The 20,421-nt window shown below is 33.6% G+C and overlaps 1 protein-coding gene and 1 non-coding gene across 5 annotated transcripts in view; both read right to left on the bottom strand.

Moving 5' to 3' along the window:
* The window catches only part of TMTC2 (transmembrane O-mannosyltransferase targeting cadherins 2), a 400,347-nt gene that overhangs the window by 132,616 nt on the left and 247,310 nt on the right, over positions 1–20,421 (bottom strand). For all 4 annotated transcript variants that reach the window (XM_073214780.1, XM_073214779.1, XM_073214781.1 and 1 more), the window contains 2 exons: positions 19,287–19,365; positions 1,040–1,161 (listed from right to left, as the gene is read on the bottom strand). In XM_073214780.1, the coding sequence (XP_073070881.1) occupies positions 1,040–1,161; positions 19,287–19,365 (201 nt within the window). The remainder of the gene's footprint in view (positions 1–1,039; positions 1,162–19,286; positions 19,366–20,421) is intronic.
* Positions 6,872–7,062, bottom strand: LOC118970984 (U2 spliceosomal RNA). The gene has a single exon (XR_005059211.2). It is a non-coding gene; the product is annotated as a U2 spliceosomal RNA (small nuclear RNA).

A 20,421-nucleotide genomic window follows, 5' to 3' on the forward strand; every position in this document is an offset into this window, starting at 1 on the left:
TTTTTAGTGGTATGTTTTTTGGTTACTTGGTCTATATAATTTCTTTAATAGCATTTTAGTGATAACAGAAAGGATACATGATAATTTTAAGTGTTTAGCCTACCATCTTCTGTGGGAAATAAAATATTAATTATGTTTAAATAATTATAACACACCTTTTTCACTAAGGACCACTGTCCTGATCATTTGCTCTATGCTTTTATACTATTCCTTTACTTTTATTCATATACTATTCATTACTTTTATACTACTCATTTACTTTCACTAATACAGGAGAGAAATTAGGTGCTATAGCTAAATAAACATAAACAGATTCATATTAAGACTGAACGCTAGTTCTTCTACCACTTATTATTAGCTGGGAAGCTCAGAAGATTTACTTAAATATTTGAACAATCCCCTATAGTATAAAATTAAACTATCAATATTGTTTTGAAAGACATGAATTTTTATAACTCCCAGTGGTAGAGTATCAGCAATTTCTTGCACTTCCAACTAATACCACTTGCATGGAAATGTGGCCTCCAAGAGTTCTTGTTACACAGTGGGTGGCCAAATGATAGCTCCACTTTCGTTACGGAATGATTTCCAATTAGGAGGAATTCCAGGTGACCCTAGTTGACACATATGCAGTAGTAAAATATCGGCTATTTGGAAAGAACCATACTTAGTTTTACATTACAACCTGTTTGGGATTGACATGAACTTGCAGAACACAATCTTCATACAAATGTTATTATTATTATTACAGCAAATTCACCTTGTAATCACATATTATCTGGGGTTCTCCATTTATATCTTTCCATTCAGTTACATCAAGGATCATGATTTTATCTACAGCAAACCCCACAGCTAAAGGAATAAATGTTCTTATACGTTATGTCCTGAGTTCCACTTTGTCCTCACCAAATATTTAAGTGAATCTTCTGAGCTTCCCAGCTAATAAGTGGTAACTAGCTAAGAGCCAGTACCTCAAACCCCATCTCCGTGAGTCTGCACAGAGGGAACCAGTTTGTAACGGGTGAGGACAGTTACTCACAGTCAGAGCGAGCAGTTTCCCGTAGGTAAGATGAGCAGGGATGTGATCGGTCTTGGCTCTGAGTGATTCCATATACCAATGCTCCGCTTCGGGGAGTTTGCTTAATCGCATGTACGCTTCACCTGGAAGAAGAACCACGATCAGTCTGAGGACACAGCCGCCTAACAGCATGTTTATGTTCTGTAACATTTCCGATGCAATGGCCAGTACTGTGATCCATCCTCTCATCTGATTCCCAAAAAGTCATATTAACCATTTTATAGATAAGAAAATGTGTGTTTGGAGAAATTAAGTTAAATAGCTAAAGTAAAAAATTTAGTAAGCAGTAAAGGTTTGATTTTTAACCTAAGAATATACACTCCCAAGCATATGTCCTTTGCACCATTTTTTTTTCTTAAGGTAAGTTTGTTCTTTCTGAATTACAATCATCTGTTCTTTTTTATTCACATCCAATTTCAAGTGTTTATAGAATAACTACTAAGTGGAGAGTATTATATAAGACCTAGATGAGAGAAGTTTAAAGTCCTATCCTATGTGGTTCACAAACATACTGAGAAAGTTAAGACTAACTGAAAGAGTTAAAATATTTTGGATTAAGCATTGGTGCTAGATTTTAGTTTTTGAGAAATTCTTTGCATTTTATATTATAATAAGTAAATGAAATTTGTGTTTCATTTGGAAATTCCAGCAAATATGTGATACGTAGCATGCCCAGCACCATGTACAAAGCTAGTCAAAAGCCATTCAGCCATCGGTTATTACTTTCAGGTTTTACAAATTTTACTTGCCAAATAGCATTTCACTAAGAGCCAGGAAAGGCCAAAAAAAAAAAAAAAGGGAAATAAAGCCAAAAGTGTATTAGTTGCCCTGCTTATTATCACTCCCTCTCCCTTATGTGCTTATAATATGAAAGAATATTCACCTGATGGGAAAATTATATTTTGAGATGATATAAATCAGTATTTAACTGTTGTAATTCTGATAAGCACCGCAAATGTAGAAGCTGCTAAGTTCCTGAGACCAGGCAATAAACTAGCAACCTGCATTATTTTTCAAGCAGACCTTTATAGCTTAACTAATCAGAATTATGATAGCTTTTAACATTGAGACATAATCAGAGGCTTTTCCTAAATGCAATACCTGCAGTGGTTGTACATCTTTGCTTCAAAGGAAGAGCTAGCTTCCCTTCATTTCAATCACATTTTCTTTACATTAACGGAGCACTAATACAAATATATTTTGTGAATTGAATTGATTTGGGTCTCCTGACCTTTTTAAGTGCCCTCTGCTTGGCTGTTTAGTAAAAAATATTGGTGACAAATAATATGTAATATGCCCAAGAATGCACGTACGACTCACACACATCTCTGGGTTTCTAGTTCTGAAAACAGTCTTTATACTACAGTACCATAAAAATGATAGCTGGAAGACCATTTTTTATTCCTCAAGTTTAAAAAATGTTTGCATTTAGGAATTTGGTTAGATTAAATCAAATGCTTAGGGTGAGGTACAAGAAATAATGAAGCAAAGACCAATGGCTGGGATGCAATATATAAAATGTTCATAGATGTTAGAGAGGCAGGATTAGGCATGGATTTTGTTATTGTTGTTGTTTTCTTTTGCTCCTTATTCTTTAAAGATATTTAACTAGGCTTATTCTGACAATATTTATTTCTCTCTTTTCTGACTTCAAGCAAGGCTGTGAAGATTTTGCTCTCCTATCGTAGTTTATCTTACCATTTTTAATTAGTTCCCCTCTCTTTGGAATTACACAGTTTGATAATTTCTAATGTGTATTTTTTCTTTTCTGATACAATGCATTTCCTATTTCACGATGTGTCTAGATTTTAATTGTAGATGAGAGTAATGATCACTTTTTGATTATTGTGCTCCATTATTTTTGTGTGTCTAGTGAAGCAATGTTTTATTCTTTTTGATTATTGTCTTTATACAAATACTTTTGTTTTTCTATTTCATTTCTTTATTGTATTTGCATATTGACTCTGCTCAATATCCTAATACAATATTCCTCTCATCAGCTCAGTCTAATACTTAACCTACACATTACATGTTAAATTTTTTTAGTTTTCAGTTGTTCAATTTCTGCTTTGCTCTTTTTCAAATATGCTTTTCAAATTCCTAATTTCCTGCTCTTTCTACATAATTTTTCCCTATTTTCTCATTGTTTCACATACTTTTTATTAAAGTATCATTGATATACAATCTTACGAAGGTTTCACATGAACAACATTCACACATATTATCAAGTCCTCATTGCTGCCCCATTGCAGTCACCGTCTGTCAGCATAGTAAGATGCTATAGAGTCATTACTTGTGTTTTGACATTTTGAGTGCAAGTGACATTTAAGTGACATATTCAAGATTTGTGTTATCTAATAACTTGTGGTCCCTCATTCTGGTAGTATAGATCCTTCTGTGTTTCATGAGTCATAATTTGTTTCTTAAATTTGGGAGATATATTTGGATGTTACAAATCAGTAGATTTACTTGTTTATTCCAGTTATCTGGGACAAGATGGTCAGCCTTGATTTGTGATCAGCCAGTATCCTGAGGGAACACTGTTTCCTTCTCATTTTGATCAGTCCTTTGAATCTTTCTCTTGACTCCTTTCTCTGCTCCTGGGAAGCTCTGAGGTTTTCCTTTTAGTTGTGGCCCATTTAATGTATTCTTAAAATCTTTGAGGCTTTCACTTCCCTGTATTACAAGAATATAAATCCAACTTATGCCAAGGGCTTGGAGAGGAGGAGCTGACCTGAAGAACTTGGGGAATCCTCAGCACCACAGGGAATCATCACGGGGCCCTTACTGGTAACACTGCCCTCCAGGGCAGGACTGGATAACTCCGTGAAACCATTATACACGTGCAAGAGATGATTCCCAGTAATTGGCAGTCAGCCCTCAGAGGTGGAGTATAACTGTCCTCTACTTAGGTATAGGCATGGAGTTTTAAAAAATCATGTTTCTGTAATACTGTATTGTAATTATAATAATATCTCTATAAAAACTGAAGCACTGTCAGATGGATTTTTTTTCCATGTTGAACAAATGTTTTCAGGTACAGTTTCTTCACAATACTAGGTATGATTTATATAACAGGATGCATAATCCCTAAAGTATTGAACATTTTAATGCAATCAATGACAAATCATATCCAAATATTTATTTCTAAAATGGATTTCTAAAGTCAGTAGAAAACAAGATCTTCAGAGTTAGGCTGAAAGATGGCCCTGCATTACAGGTTCTCTTTGGCATCAACCTAGAATTTTGGGGTTTTTTTCAAGTGCTTATAGGTCAGTTTTTAGAAGTTGTACAATTATTGCATTTAATATAGCTTGTTTTTCATTTATTAAAAAAATTCAACTCATTTGTAGAATGGTAAACAGTAGGTTTTCTGTACAGAAAAAAGAGTACAATTGAACCCCAATTACAGAGTGCTTTTGAAATTCAAATCTTTATTGTATTTAAGTTGGTGATGTCTGAAAATTATTTCTGAAAGTGTATTTTTTCCAAGTCAGAAATTGACCATTTTGAAATGAAATATTATTAATATGCCAAATAATTAGTGGCTGGCCTATTTCTTCAGTAAGAATGCATAAGCAACTTATTATGCTTAAGAGAGAGAAAAATTTCAAAGGGCTATCAATGGGAAATACGTAATAACACATCTTGGCAAGTATATGAAAAATGTAAATGAGCAGCTTACTTGGTACTATAAATTATAATTTAGAAAAACTTGATGTAACCATTCACTGTATCTCAGTGATGACAATTATAGCGATGACAATCATTCACTGAATGTTTATTATGAACCAGAACAGCAAGCTACAGGGGCCAAAAATCTGCCTTACGCGCACTAACTCTTCTCATTCTACCTTTGGGCTTGTATGAAATTTTTTTTTTCGCTTAGCCCCACAGGGAGATTTAATACATTATTCTCATTCCACTAACAATTAACTCATTCCACTAAGATTAGGTTTGCAAGATGAAACATATTTTCAGTCTTTATATGTGTATCTAATTTTTTATTAAGGAATGTCATTACCTGGATTTTACAGATAAGGATAATGAGAAGCGAAGTGGTTAAATAAAAACACACAAAATCTTAAATGTGGAAAGTGGTAAAGCTGTAATTCAAACCCAGGATGACCTGACTTCAAAGCACTTTGCTTTAACTTGGCTGGTAGTGAACAATTACAAGCTTCCGAACTCTCCAGTTCAGGGCAAACTTACACTCAGAGAACAAACATTGTTCTCTAGCTTGTGATGCACTGGCCATCAAATTCATTTTACTTTGCCTTGGGCTCATCTATCTTATTGAATTGCAGGAATAAGGAAGAGCGATGATAATCCACGGTTGACCTTTAAAAATGCTTCTGTTGCTCACATTACTCGATTCTTATGAGGGAAATATGCAGCACAGAAGATGCACCTGTGTCTAAGATTAACCTAAACACAAAAACACTCAATAAAAAGGGTCATAAAATCAAGCAGCAAATCCTGAAATGTAAGAAAATAATCATGGCTGAATTTAAATGCGTTTAAAAGATAAAAATATTAAAGCTATCAACAGTACAAGAACAGCACTTGCTTTATCCCTGGCATCGACAAGGTAGAAGTCAATTTCTCATTTCTATTCACACTAGGGGTGACAATAGTCATTTTATGGATGAAGGGGAAGGCTCAGAAATAATAAGTGACTTGGGCAAGGATGGCTAATAATCCTGAAAGTCTGAATGGCCCTGAAGTCCATGCTTTTTTCCACTGTATCAACCCACCTACCATGTAAAGTTTATTATTTACTGAATACCTACTAAAGTCTTAAATATATTATCATTATACTTTTACATTATCCCTACAATGTAATTAGTATCAGTCTCATTTTACACATGAGGTACCTGTGGTTCACTGAGCGACTTACTCAATACTGAGTCCAAAAGCAAGCATATGCCAGATTCAGGATTCAGATTAGGGGTCTGTCTTTCTACTATACCAATCTGTCCAAATACTATTAAAAAGAAAAAAAAAAAGGTGGGATTACAACTACAAAAAGTGCCATCAGTAGATTCAGTTAAAGAGAAAATAATATATATGTAATCCTTCAAGCTTGATTAAAATATTAAAATCATAAAAATTCTATGAGAGAAATGGCCACAGAAAAAAGAAAAACCAGTAAATTCAATAAGGAAGGAAATTAAGATACTTGGTTGGGAATAGGGTAGAGAGAAGAGGGTTAACTTAAGTGAGCTTCTCTGATACTGTAATTATTTTTAACTTACAGTAACATAAAAAAATGTTTATAGTACCCAGCGGGAAAGAAGCAATATGACAAATTTTCCTTCTCATCCTGCAAAAAATGACATAATAGCGGCATTTTCATAAGAATGAGAAGATGTGCCGTGTGATGATGTAGTGATCAGGTTCATCACCCAGATTTATTTCCGATTCACTCACAGACAAAAGGGATTTGAATGTCTCCAGGCTGGCCTCAGGCAGATGGAAATGGGTTTCATATGTAGAACAAATAATGTTACTCTTCCTCCCTAAAAAGCGCTGGATCCAAACAATCCAGGCAAAAAGGCTAATTCCGTAGAGGAAAGAATGCTGGATTATTGATGATGGAAGAGTCCGGATCTCACTGATTCTCATGTTTCAAGTTACTGGACAGCTCTGGCTTACAGAAAAAGAATAAAGAGTGGAGTAGGACATATTTTCCAGTGTTACCTTTTGTTTTCCTGCCCTTGCTTAAGATAGTATATTTCTATGTTAAGATCAGTTTAGATTCCCTATTTTTTTTTTTTTTTTTTTTTTTTTTTTTGGTGCACCGTTCCCGGAAGTACTGCAATACCAGGTCGATGCGTGGAGTGGACGGAGCAAGCTGCTATTCCATCTCCCTGCTCCAAAAATCCATTTAATATATTGTCCTCGGATAGAGGACGTATCAGATATTAAACTGATAAGAACAGATACTACACTTGATCTTAGCCAAAAGGCCGAGAAGCGATAGATTCCCTATTTTTTAAAAATTTTTTTGAGTTCTAATTGACATACAACATTGTAAAAGTTTAAGGTGTACAGCATAAAGATCTGATTACACATATTGTGAAATGATAAACAATTAGCATCCATCATTTTATATGACGATATAAAGGCAAAAAAGAGTTTTTCCTTGTGGTGAGAACACTTAGGGTCTAGTCTCTTAGCACCTTTTAAATATACCATACAGCAGTGTTAACTATAGTCATCAGGCTATAGCCTTCATCCTTAGTACTTTAATCTTAACACTGGAAGCTTGCATCTTTTGACCACCTTCATCCATTATCCCACCCTCCAGATTCTCTATTAAAAAAAAAACAAAAAAAAACTTTGTGATTACCTTTACCAAAAGTGATCACCCCTTACTCAATTCTTACAGTAACTGTTAAGTGCTTGTTTTTAAATTCTTGAATACACATCTTGCATATCAACTGAGGTTAACCAACATGGATAATGCATATGATTGTAAACATAATGGTTAACGAGATATAATTCACCCCTGCCTTCATGGTACTTACAATCTAGTGACAAAGAAATCTATTTACCAGTATTTTCCAAAGTTTGATTTTTAGGTACACATGAAACAAATAACACAAAAACTTAAAAAATATATATATATATACTTCAAAATTTTATTTAGTCTGTGTTTAAAAAATGTGATTTTGTAGGTATCATGCTTTAGAATTAAGAAAAGTATCAGTTGAAAACAGACAGTAGGATGTTATGAGAAAAATATAAACCGTGGAACACAAGTGAATTTGGACAACACAAACTGCATATACCTAGCTACAATTTGAGAAAATAAAAATGTTTTAGGAGTTATGTTTGTAAAAGCTTGCTGTAGCAGCAACTGGGGAAAAAATCTAGTTTTGTAAAAAGGTCTCAGAGAGGGTACAGCATTTTTTTCCTGGCCTCTAAAGAATGAGGACACTCATAAAATGGCCCCACGTGATTTCTGGCAGGCTTCCTGCTGCTGGTACAATGGGAGTATCTCATTGCCAATACTCTGAATTTTAGGATACTTTGTCTGAAGGGCAGGCATTCCACTGTAGTTTACCTAGTTTCTAAGCTTCTCAAGATTGAAGACTTAGCTAGTCAATAAGATAATCATTCTATTTTTTAAGAAATGCTATTTCCCATTTAAGATATCAGGCTTTGTACCTGGTGGGTTTTTGAACTTGGGTGTTTTGATGTGCTGGTCATTTTCCTTTTACTGAGCACTTACTAATCTTCAAGTTTGTTATTACTATTCCCTTCTTATACATTACTTTCAATTCTTAGAAACTATTTTGGTTTGTTTCATCTACCCGTTGCAATCATCCGGAATCATGAAGGAGCACTGGGTTCTGAACTAAATATTGAAACAGTAGGTAAGGGGCTAGGTTTCAGTTCCTATTTTGCCATTAAATAGCTGTATTAAATGCATAAAAAAGTCTTCTCTATCATAGGGACTTACATTCTCTTTTAGTTTTATAGTTGTATAATGTTCAAGTAAGTTACTTTAAAAGGCCTTTGTTTTATCACCTACAAAAAGAGAGGCTAAAAACAAATAATTCCTTAATGCCTTGAATAATAAAATCATCTGCAGATTGACCATTCTCCAGCAATTTATACAATCATTTCATAAGCAAGTCATAATATCCCAGTTAGTTTAAAAAGGAGCTGCTATATTCGTGGATTTGCAGATGATTATTCAAGATTGACAGTATCTAGATCAAGCCATGATTTTTCTTTAGTATTTATATATTTTTTTCTAATTATAAATCTTATATTTATAAGATTGTAGGAAGTCTGAAAGATCTTTTAGCAAATAGAATGAAATCCATCAGTCAACATAGCAATTAGAAAAATCATTAGTTTTTGCTAATTAAAAATTTAATAAGAAATTGCTAATTTAAAAAATCTTAATTAAAAATTGCTAATTAAAAATGTTGGTGGTTTTCTGGAATTTATTTTAAATACTAAAGAAAAAGTTGTATTGTTTATCAGTAAGTAAAATATTGTGCTAGTTTTAGGTATTTATGTTCTTTACTAGTGTTTTACTATATTAAATAAAGACACAATTTTTCTCATAATTCAACTTTCTCATTTAAGACTAAGGTTTGATTTTTTGTTTATTCAAATTATCCAACTTTTTTCTGCAGGTTTTGCATGTACTTTAGCAATTTTTAACTTCTTTTTCAATTATCTTTTTTTCAATGTATCTCTTATTACCACCTTAAGATACAAATATATCAATAGAATTCTTAAAAAAACATTAGCAAATTTGATGTTCAGGATACAGATTACCAAATTAGCCCAACAAAATACTGCACCAAATTCACTCACAAATGGCATATAAGGGGAACAATTTTTAAAATCCCTCATCAAAATGAGATTCTACTATTTTTTAAAATGTCCACTGGAAAAGGGAAAAATGCTCTCATTTCAAATTTATTTTAATTATTAGTGAAAATGTACATTTTCACATTTAAAGAAATGTTTAGCCATGAATATTTTTTATTTGCAGGTTATTGTTTAATAGTTTTACGACATTTTCAATTAAGGTATTTATCTCCCCTTTACGACATACAAAAGATGGTTCAAATGACTTTTCATTTCAGACTACTTTAATTTTTATACATGCAAATCAACTTAACTTTTCCTTTGTATCTTTATCACTATATTTAATGCATAAAAAGTATTCTCTATCATAGGGACTTATATTCTCTTTTAGTTTTATAGTTTCATTATTAAAATAAGCTACCTTTTCCATATGAAATACATTTTACTATATGGTATGAGGCAAGTACCTAATTTTATTCTTTTCAAACATTCAATCAATTATCCCCGATCAACTTTTATAAGAATTCCCTTCCCACACCAATATTTAATTCCACATTTATTATCTACAAAAAAAAATTGTGAATTTAGATCTGTTTCTAGGGTGTCATTCTGTCCTACTGATCTGGTTTTTTTGTTCTTTTACCAATACAACACCACTCTAATTACCGCAGCTTCTTTTAAAATTTTAATATCAAGTAAAGCAAGGTCTTACCCATTATCCTCCTCTAAGCCTTCTTGGCTCTCTTTTCCTGTTAAGCCTACCAGATGAACTTGAGCATCATTTTCTCAAAGTATTGGTAAGGTTCTTTTTTGAAATGTTTATTGCTGCTGAACTATAATCTATGAATCAATTTTAGAAGAAATTTTTTATAAAAACTGAGTTTCCCTATTCAAAATTAGTACTCAGTTCTTCATTTATTCAAACTTCCTTTCCCCTAAATATAACTATAGGACCTACCTCATCAATTACAATTTTCCTGGTCCCAAACTAGTCTATGAGATGTGTAGAGTTGACACAAAACCTTCCTGTCTTTATCTGTCCCCCAGCCTAAGTTTAGAAGCTTCTGGCTCCACAGTCTTGACAGACATCTGATAAATAACTGATCGTATTATGTATGAAGTCGGATTTAGATGTTACATTTTTACCAAGTATGTCATTGAAGAGAAATTTCCAGCTAATTCCTTTTTCTAGAATCTGTCATCTGACAGAACCATACGACATCAGGAGCCTATTATAGCAAGACTTGCTGTGATTTTAATTCTCACTTTTTATTTCACAATGTTAACATTAACATAGAAACACTAGGGAGTCGGGCTTGCTGTTTTTATGTATGTATGTATATATGTATAACAGTCACAAACTTGCTTTAACTACTGATTGTTAGATTTTGTGAATCTCTTATATTTCCATTATTTTCCTCAGCTTTATCTTATCCTTACAATATAACACAACCCAGTTGCCTTAGATACATTAATTAGAAATCCTTTATAGCCACTGTACTGAGCCAGAAAAGACAAAAAAAAGGCTAAAATGAATACAGAAATTTAGAGAGCCTACTGAATATCTGCTGACAGACTTCAACAATTGCAACTTTTTCCATTGGGGTAGAGGGAGGGGAAGTAAAATGAAATATGATCCAAGTCTTACATTGAGAAGGATTATGAAAAGGTTCAAAATGTTACTCTTCACCAAGTCCGTTAGCATCAAACTTGAGGAGAAACCCTTGGAGCCTGAAAGGGTGGTTTTAAAGCAAAGAGAGGAAATGCAGGAGAAAAAAACTGAATATATCTTTCACGAATCATAAAAACAGAGATTAAACTTCAGTGAAAGTTGAAAAGGTTCTTAATTTCTAGTATGAGGTTATATACAGGAAACATCTGATGTGCCATCAAAATTTAACTTAGAAAAAAGCCAGAAACCTGCATTACTATTTCCCTACTTGCAACTGGGGATCCTGGAGTTCTCCAGGCTAATCAATTCCCTGTATGTCTTCAAGGAAATAAATCACTAAAAATGATCAATCAACAAATGTTGGAGCCAATCCTATTAAATGCTATGAATTAAAAAAAAAGAGAGAGAGAGAGAGAGAAAGTGAGACTGTGGTTGTATGTGTGTTTTCACGGTGCACGCTGGAGAAGGTGACGATACTCTCCCCAAATATAATACTCTCAAGAGAATTACAATGCAGTAAATAAAAAGGCTTAGGGTAACTGAAACAATTATGGAACACTAGAAATATGCAAGGAAGTGCTAAGTTGTGTTTAAAAAGTCAATTTACACCAGAGGGAAAAAATGAGTGAATGTCGTCTTAACCTGGAAAGAATTAGAAAACAATAGTATTCAGAGAAAAAAAGACTTGAATATTTGCAGGAAAATGTCAGAAAAGTACAACCAAAAGCATTTTCAGTTTTATACACATCTTCTTAGGAATGTATTTCCTATGTATCCCTGAATCAAGCAATGTTTCCATAATATGTAATGAGTAATTCATTTTATACTACAAATTTTTATACTAATGTTAACTAGCGAGCTCTATCAGAAATTTAAAAATTCATCCTATTTTTAATGAATGCTTAGAAATAAGAGTTTTACAATAGCTCACAAAATCCCATGCCCATATTAACATACTGGCAAAAAAAAAAAATTCTGGAACAAAACTTGGCATACTCTGTTTTAAATCTTTATTTAATCTGAATATAACAATAGTTTCTATCAGTGTAGACAGCTCATTTCAGTAGTTAAATGAAATTTTTATGTAGAAAACAACTTTTCACTACCTATTAAGAAAAAGATACAAATACACACACAACAAAGTACACACAATTAGCAATGCATTTGATTTCCCTGTTTTTACCATTGAGTAAAAGATTCACTCCATGGATATTGCCCAATAAAAGAGTAAAATGTATAGGTTTTTCTCAGACATTTCTATTAAAGCTTCAAAATTCAGATTTTTCAAGTAGAATACATTGAAATTATTTGAGAATCAGAGAATAAGAAAGATATAATTAAGTATTTATTTTTGGGTATATCCAATTCTTTATAACACAATTTAAAAATAAAGTTTTTAAGCTTCCATCTTTTCTTTTCTCACTAAACTGGCAAAGTATGAAATAATGAAACAGGTGGGCTTGTGTGGCTTTAAGAGCAATGAAATATAATGAACTGTCTCATATTATATTTCCAGGAAAGCAAGAGACATCTAGATCCTTAGGCAACCCTACTGCTGGCTTGAAAGTATTCCAACTCTCCACAGGGACTATATATCTTCTGGTCCTGGATTTAATTGAAACTTTAAACAAAATACATTAGCTATTTAATGCAGCTGAACTGGATACAGAACTTTGTAGTATAGAGAACAATGTCAAGCAAATTAATGTCTGTAACCATTGTACATAATGCAGGATTTGTATCAAGTGTGAATGGTAAAAAGAAAAAAAATTTTAAACCACTACAGTTTTATAATGAGAAATTAACTTTCAGGAGAAAATTTTTATAGAATTTTGTACATAAACTTTATATATTTATTCCTTCTGACACACAGCCAAAAGTGATTTCCTTATCTTGTTGACTCCGTATCTTATAAACTTCTAAAAATCTCTCGAATTTACATTTCACTTTTGTGGACTGGTAAACTACTTATTTGCCACTGTTCTGGTCTTGTCCTTTCTGACAATGGAAACATGTAAGTGCAATGAATTGACATTTAAAAATTAGAACTTAATGCACAAATGAATGGCTAATTCAGTTATGGTCACACTCACATAGGTAGGGCTGACTCAGTGATTTTCAGGAATGCCAGTGGAAGCAATCGGAAAATCACCAGACCTCAGAACAGGGGAAGCAGATGGTATAAAAAGCTTAACACTCCTGAAGTGTTAATGCTTCTGCACTTGAAAGATGTGGAGTTCAAATCTCACTTAGTTAAAAACCATTTCTTACACAGTTGGCATGCTACGTGCCTTGAGCAATGCACTTAGGAACTACTAGTTACAGAAGACATCAACCACGCCCACCATTATGTCAACAATTTACTCTGAATATCTCTATCCCAAATACATTCTGGAACAAGGTGAGATACACACACACATACACACACACACTAGAACAATCCAACAAAAACAAATGATTCACCTAAGAAACCAGCCATACAGAAAGCTGTGAGAAAAACAGACTTCCTTTGCAGCCATTCTACCAACTAAACTCAGCACACAGTGTACCTCCTTCAGGTAGAAGGAGCATCAATTTACAAGTAAAAATTTTCCCACTTTGCCTTCAGGAGCTGTGTTTGACATCTTGCTGGTCAGCACCAGCAAGTAAGAGTTAGGTATCTATAGATCGCTTAGCTATTGATGACACTTGACTCACTCTACAAGCTTCTTTCTCACAAATACAATTCTAAAATTTAGACAAGCTTTTGACTTTAAAAATTGGTCAAATAAATGCATTAGGTTTCCTATTCATTTGATCTGTCCACATTCTCTCTGAGGAAATTTCTCTTAAAGAGCTGCTTTCATGAAACTGAAAATTAAATCAAAAGTTTTCTCCTTTCTTATTGGAGAATACAAGGAGAACACATCGTTTCAATTTCAAACCTACGTAAGTAAAAGATGGGTTAATTGCAGGCTGACAGAGGAAGATAATCTTCCAATACGAGCTGGGATTTTTTTAAGTAACAGAGCTGTATATTTAAAAAACAAAACAAAACAAAAAAACCTAGGAATTATCAGGAATAAGAGAATCAAATGTTTAGATCAAAATAAAGGCAAAAAAAAGGCCAGAAATAGCAGCAGATCTTTATCATGCAATTCCCCTGCAAGAATGTAATCTCTCCTGGAAGATAAAAGCATGTTACTCATTGTTAACACCTATTTCTTAAAGAACAGGAAAATATGAATATGTATGTAAATTGAGACACTAGTGTCACATTAGAAATAAAAGAGCTTAAGATTTTTCCTATTTGTTTGGTCTACACAGTTGTACACAAAATATTCTTGGGCTTAGAGTAATACAGTTTTCTACTCTATTTATAGGCATTTACTTACTAAAGATACAAAAGAGCTCTAGACCAACTGTGAAATCGCCCTGAACATTCCATGACTATGGAATCATACGCATTTCCATTTCATGTCTCCACCACCTTTGTGCCCCCAGTCAGCACTTGTGACTTTATTTTTTTCACATGGAGGTTAATCTAAACAAAGATATTAGAGACGGCAATGACAAGGCAACCACTCTAGATCCTCTCTCACTCCAGGCAACACATTATGCTCTTTTGTTCTCAAGATATATTACCAAGATGAAATGACCTAAATAGCTTATATAATTAAACCCAACAATTACTTTGCATTGAGAAAGCTGAGTAATTTTATTTTAAATAGTGAATAGGCTTAAAATGACCCTTGGGATTGGAAGGGCTCAAACTGATAAAAGTAATTGAAAGTGACAGCTTGGTTTCCCATAATCTCTTGGGATTATTCAAAAGCTATGCTTAAGTATATATAATAAGGGAAATAATTACAGAGAGAGAGAAAAATTGAGTGTGATTAAAAATATCCTACATTTACTTTTTAATACTCTGCATATATCATTTATCTGTAATAAAACTACAATGTTTATATATTTAATACTTTCAGTTGAGAAGTTTTTAATATATATTTGGACAATAACTAAGACTAAATTGTTTATGTATAAAGGTATATAAAGTATATATATATACATGTATAATATATAGATGATTACATTATAATTTAGTATGTAATTTATATTGTATATAAATGACACTATAATCAAATATACAAATATATGTATATATATTTGACTTTTAAATGGGTAAAGAAAAGCTGTATTAATACAGCACATAACATGCCAGTTCAGTAACCCAGAAGGGCTAAATAGAGAAAGCATTTGAATTTAAGTCAGGAAACTATTTCTGGTTCTAACACAAATGATAATCCTGATCCAATCAACTCAACTCTTTGGGTGTTAATGCTTCCACACTTGAAGGATGTGGAGTTCAAATCTCACTCAGTAAAGCAAGAGATGATGTTATTAGGAGGATATGAATCTTCTAACATTCTATGATTCTAAAACAGACCTATAATTTGAGAAGAAAAGAGAAGAAATTGAGATTCAATAAAGGCCTGTAATGAGTGTTAGAATAAGGAATAATTTTGACTATGTCTACAGCAAATATGTCATGACAGGGAGAGGAGAAGTAGCTCTCACCTAAATGTGACAATTCTAACTTAGAGGGAGGACACTATGAAGGGAATTAAGTTAATTGGGCATTAACAGGGTGCTGTTTCACTTTTCATTAACAGAGTTAATGATAAAAGAAGGATTTTGACTGTGGTTGCTGAGAAAAAAGGGAAAATGGACTTCAAGGGAAAATGCAGCCGTTCTGGACAGGAGGGAACTAATCAGGATGTCTGCTGAATGTTGGTCACTGCGAGCCGTCACTGACAAAATCTAAACAATAGAGAAGTCATATTTACGTCGGGAATTACAAAAGGAACTGACAGAATACAACCTTTGTCTTTGGAGCTCAAAGCCACAGAACTGATTAATTATTGCAATGGAAAGGAACAGTATGACACAGGAATGGGCAGGTGGTCCAATGTGCTTTACCTTCATCACCTCCATCGGTCTGAACACTGACACTACTAGAGCCACCAGGAAGTGCTGAACCTTAATCTGAACCTGGCTGTCTGACCTCCCCCTATACTGAATTTCCATTTAATCCAACCTATTTTGCAGGACTGAGGTCCACAGAAACAAAATCACACAATCGGCTAGGAGCAGTTTGAACAGTTATTTTGTAATTTGGTCTTAACATTTCATGTTACCTTGTGCCAATTACAACCACCACCTAGATGACAATTTTTGTTAATGAAATCACATGTAGTTTCTGCTTTATATTATTGGCAATGTTTGTAATTCACCTAATTGGGGATGGGATGATACTCTCAATTACCGTTATTCATTCACCTTGGTCCTATGGAATCAAAGAGAACAACGAGACTAGATTTTTAATTTTTTTGTGACTTACGAAGAGCCACAATAAAAATTAACAGTCTGGGGATGAAATACAGAAACCTTCAAGTTGGAAAGTAAATAAATCATACTTGCTGTTTAAATTAATATCCAAATGGAAAAAATATGCCTCTTTGGTGTTCAGGGTAAGTCAATGACTGGCATGTAGCACAGAGTTTTTCATAAAATATTCAAAAGAAGGGAAAATGCAAAGGAGTAGGATGTTTTGGTTTTTCTTAGAACTGTAATGAATTGAGTTATTAAACTAATCACTGTGTTCAACTACAACTGTATTATTTCACACATATTCCTTTATTTGTCCTCACCTCCATATAAAAGAAATAAAGGATGGGAAAAAAAATGTTTGTGTACACACGAGCTTGGGGGAAGTGGTTGTGAGGAGGTAAATGAATGAGCCACAGGAAAAATGACTATTTAAAGGCTACATCTAGCCAGACATTATAATCCATCATGGAAACCTAACGGGCATGTAAATGTGTGAGTTAGAAAACATATTCAAGGCTGTTGATAAACTTGATAGGATAATCAGAACATGCTGATAGACTAATGAAACTGATGAACTGTAAGGGCAGCTTACCTCGTGGTTCATTTCTTTTCTTGTCAAATGGAAGCTAATCAAAATGAACTGGGAGTTTAACTCAGAGGATTCCACCCATTTGATTGCGAGGTGAACTCACTCTCTGAGAAAATTATAGTTTTGTGAACAATTGAAACTACAACATCTGGTCAGCTGACAGACCTTCACATAAAATTAAAAGGGAAGGCAGCCACCGAATTATGGAAGAAATACATTGGGATTCTCCTCTCACAAATTGTTACAGAGTGCTTTTCAGAGTCTGCCCAAAGTGACAAGCCCCTTCTGTAATGGAAAATATGGCAGAGGACTACGCGATAACCCTAGGGGCACACTTATCTTTCACTGCGTATGTGTGCTCAGCATCTGTGTACCCACATGAGGGACAGATCCCAAGGCTGAATTTTTCAATCAAATTTATTTACATAAAATAATTGAATGAATTTCTGAAATCACTTACTATATAGTGAATACCATACTTTCTATTAATGATAAAGATACCATATGCAGTCTATTGCCAAGGATCCGTCACTAATTTAAAGAAAGGCATCTTATTTTATAATTGAGGAAAATTGGGAATAAGGACTTCCTAAGCACTAGCAGTCAGAATAAAATCATAAAATAAGGCCATTGTGTCTCCTTAAACAAAGCTAGAGAAAACAATCGTTTTAATATTCGTTTTGACATAACCATCCAGCACTAATACAGAAATGTTAATTCAACTCATAAGTCTACACACCCTAGGCAAGTACTTTATGGACATTTCACTTGGGTGGATAAATTGATGGTAAAATGTTGGATAGTAAAAGACACTGTTTTAATTCCTAGTAGTGTAAAAGCAAATGTACATTTAATGAAGCCAGATTTTACCTTTTAGTAGTTATACCAAATACAACAAGAAACAGCTACTAAAAATAGTCCAGTGTTCTCTTAACATGTGCATAAAATCACCCTGCTGCTATACTGGCTAACTGGGGGCAGGGTGACCAGAGCATGGAGTGAACATACTAATTTTTCCAAATCATATATATGTATATATATTTTCCTGTTTACTGACCTGTGTCTCATTCTATTTCTAAACTATTTCTAAATTTTCCCTCATTCAGAAAAAAGAGAAAAGTGAGTATCCTTGCCAGACATACATTGCCTGGTTTAGGGGAGTTTGGGGTTTTTTTGTGTATGCTCAAGCCATACAGGTACTATCAAATTTCTCAAATCATAGAATGGAGAATTATAAAGCAATCCTAGAGATTACGTAGTCTCATTATTTTATATGAATGAGCGAGGCCTAGAAATGTGAAACTACTTAACCAAGCTTAATGAAAAAGGAAAGATTGAGTTTGTTATTTGTGCTTTGAAAAGAAAGAAGTATTTGAAGACAAAAGGAACCCACCCTCTTCTCTCCCTTAACTGGAAACAGTAAAGCTAATCAATCAGCCCCGACAGCATCTTAAACTTTAGGGATTCTTTTCCAAGAGCCACTTACTGAATAGGCAGTTATCAGCTGTGTCAGCCATCAAAGAGATGCAGTAACAATTTACTATAATGCAAGCAGGTATAACTCACAGATGACAGATAGATTATTTCATTAGAAATCCCACTTCTTGACCTCTTACACCTAGAAAAATCCATGGCCTTCCTTAGGTATTCAGTAAGAGAACAAAGCTAATTATTCAGCTTAGAAAAAGGATTAACTATAGTAGTGTATTAACATTCTTCTCATACTGCAAAATAATACTCTGAAAAAAACCTCCTAGATCCAAGACTTTATCAATGAAAACCATACAAATTGGTTCAGTTATTCTCATCTTTCATAAGCATCAAAAGCACAAATCTCTATATATAACATGTTTTCTTTGGAGAATCTTCTCATTAAGAAAGTAACATGATCAAAATTATGATGAATTCGATAAATTCATTAAAATCTACATGTACTTTATTCTCAATCTCTATAGAGTCTAGCTAATACCCAAATGTGTTTAAATCCATCACAGCAACTCTGGGATCTGGCCAATTTTTTGAGAATCACTATACTAATGAATTTATTTGCTCTTGTTAGAATAGTATGTTTTGTGAAATCTGAATGTATCACCGAAATATGAATAAGGCTTTGTGTGTGTGTGTGTGTGTGTGTGTGTGTGTGTGTGTATTAATGGTATGATTTATTAGAATTCAATTTAAGAGAAGCACAGGTTTAATTTCTCTGAAAATAATTAAAATTTTGATGTTTTACTTACCCATCATGTTGTACAAGCTCTGGGGGGCAAACTGCCTTGGCATTTTCTGAATCGCTTCCTTGTATACACTAAGGGCATCCTGAAAAAAGAGAGAAAAAAAGAGATAAAGTATGGGGATACTCATTGAAAATAAGATAATAACATCGATCCAAAATTAAAACCTTACATGTCTATTTCTAAATGGTTCACTAGAAGAAAATAACTGAGCTGCCCTTCAATATCACAGTACCTCCACTTCAGGAATGAAAAGGCAATACTCACCCAGTCAGTCAAGAAGGTCCTAAGAAAATTTAGTTTAATAAGGAGTCGAATGCTACCAATGTTTTTATTTTAATATCAACTTTTTAGCTCACATATTCAATAAAAAGAACTAGAAAGAGTCACACTGGGAAGTCACCCATAAGCATCAAAAATCTGTAATTACTTTAGGTCTAAGTAGGATTTAAGTAAGATACCAACTAACAAATCTGCTAGCCAGTGAGATTATCAAACTCAGTTGTTTAAAGTTGTATCTTTATATTGCAGTCTTAACACACTGTGTATGAGTGTGTGAGGGAGCATCTGGAGAAAGATGGGGGAGGGACACTGAATGTGAGAGAGGAAACCCTCCCAGACATGCTTCATGAGAAACAAAGGGAGTGCAAGCCTCCCAACTTCCTGAACGAGGTCCCCTCTCCAGCACTTTCTTTCTCTCTGCAGTTCCCCTCTCCAGCACTTTCTTTCTCTCTGCAGTTAAGAAAAAATTAATTTTCATTTCACTATTGTTCTAAGAAAAATTAAAAGAAATGGGTAGAATTTAGCTCAAATTACTTCCTTAACACTCAGAATACAAAGAATGTATTTTTTAACATCAAATACTGGATATAAGAAAACAATAATAATGTGTCTTGAATTGTGAAATCAAATAGATGGTGAGCAAATATGCTTGAAAAGCAATGCATGTTATTTCCTTTTCTTGACAAGTTAAAATTGCCCCGAGAAATTTACAGTGATTTAAGTTTTATTTGGCACAATTTTTTTCCAACTGAATTCTACCACTCTTCATAAAAATGCCTATTAGCTCCCCAAATGATCGGAGTGTCCCTGAATGACACAACAGGGTAGAAAGCTGAGAACAGAAAACAGCGGAGCTGTT

The sequence above is a fragment of the Manis javanica genome, chromosome 10 (genome assembly GCF_040802235.1).
Source record: "Manis javanica isolate MJ-LG chromosome 10, MJ_LKY, whole genome shotgun sequence".
NCBI lineage: Eukaryota > Metazoa > Chordata > Mammalia > Pholidota > Manidae > Manis > Manis javanica.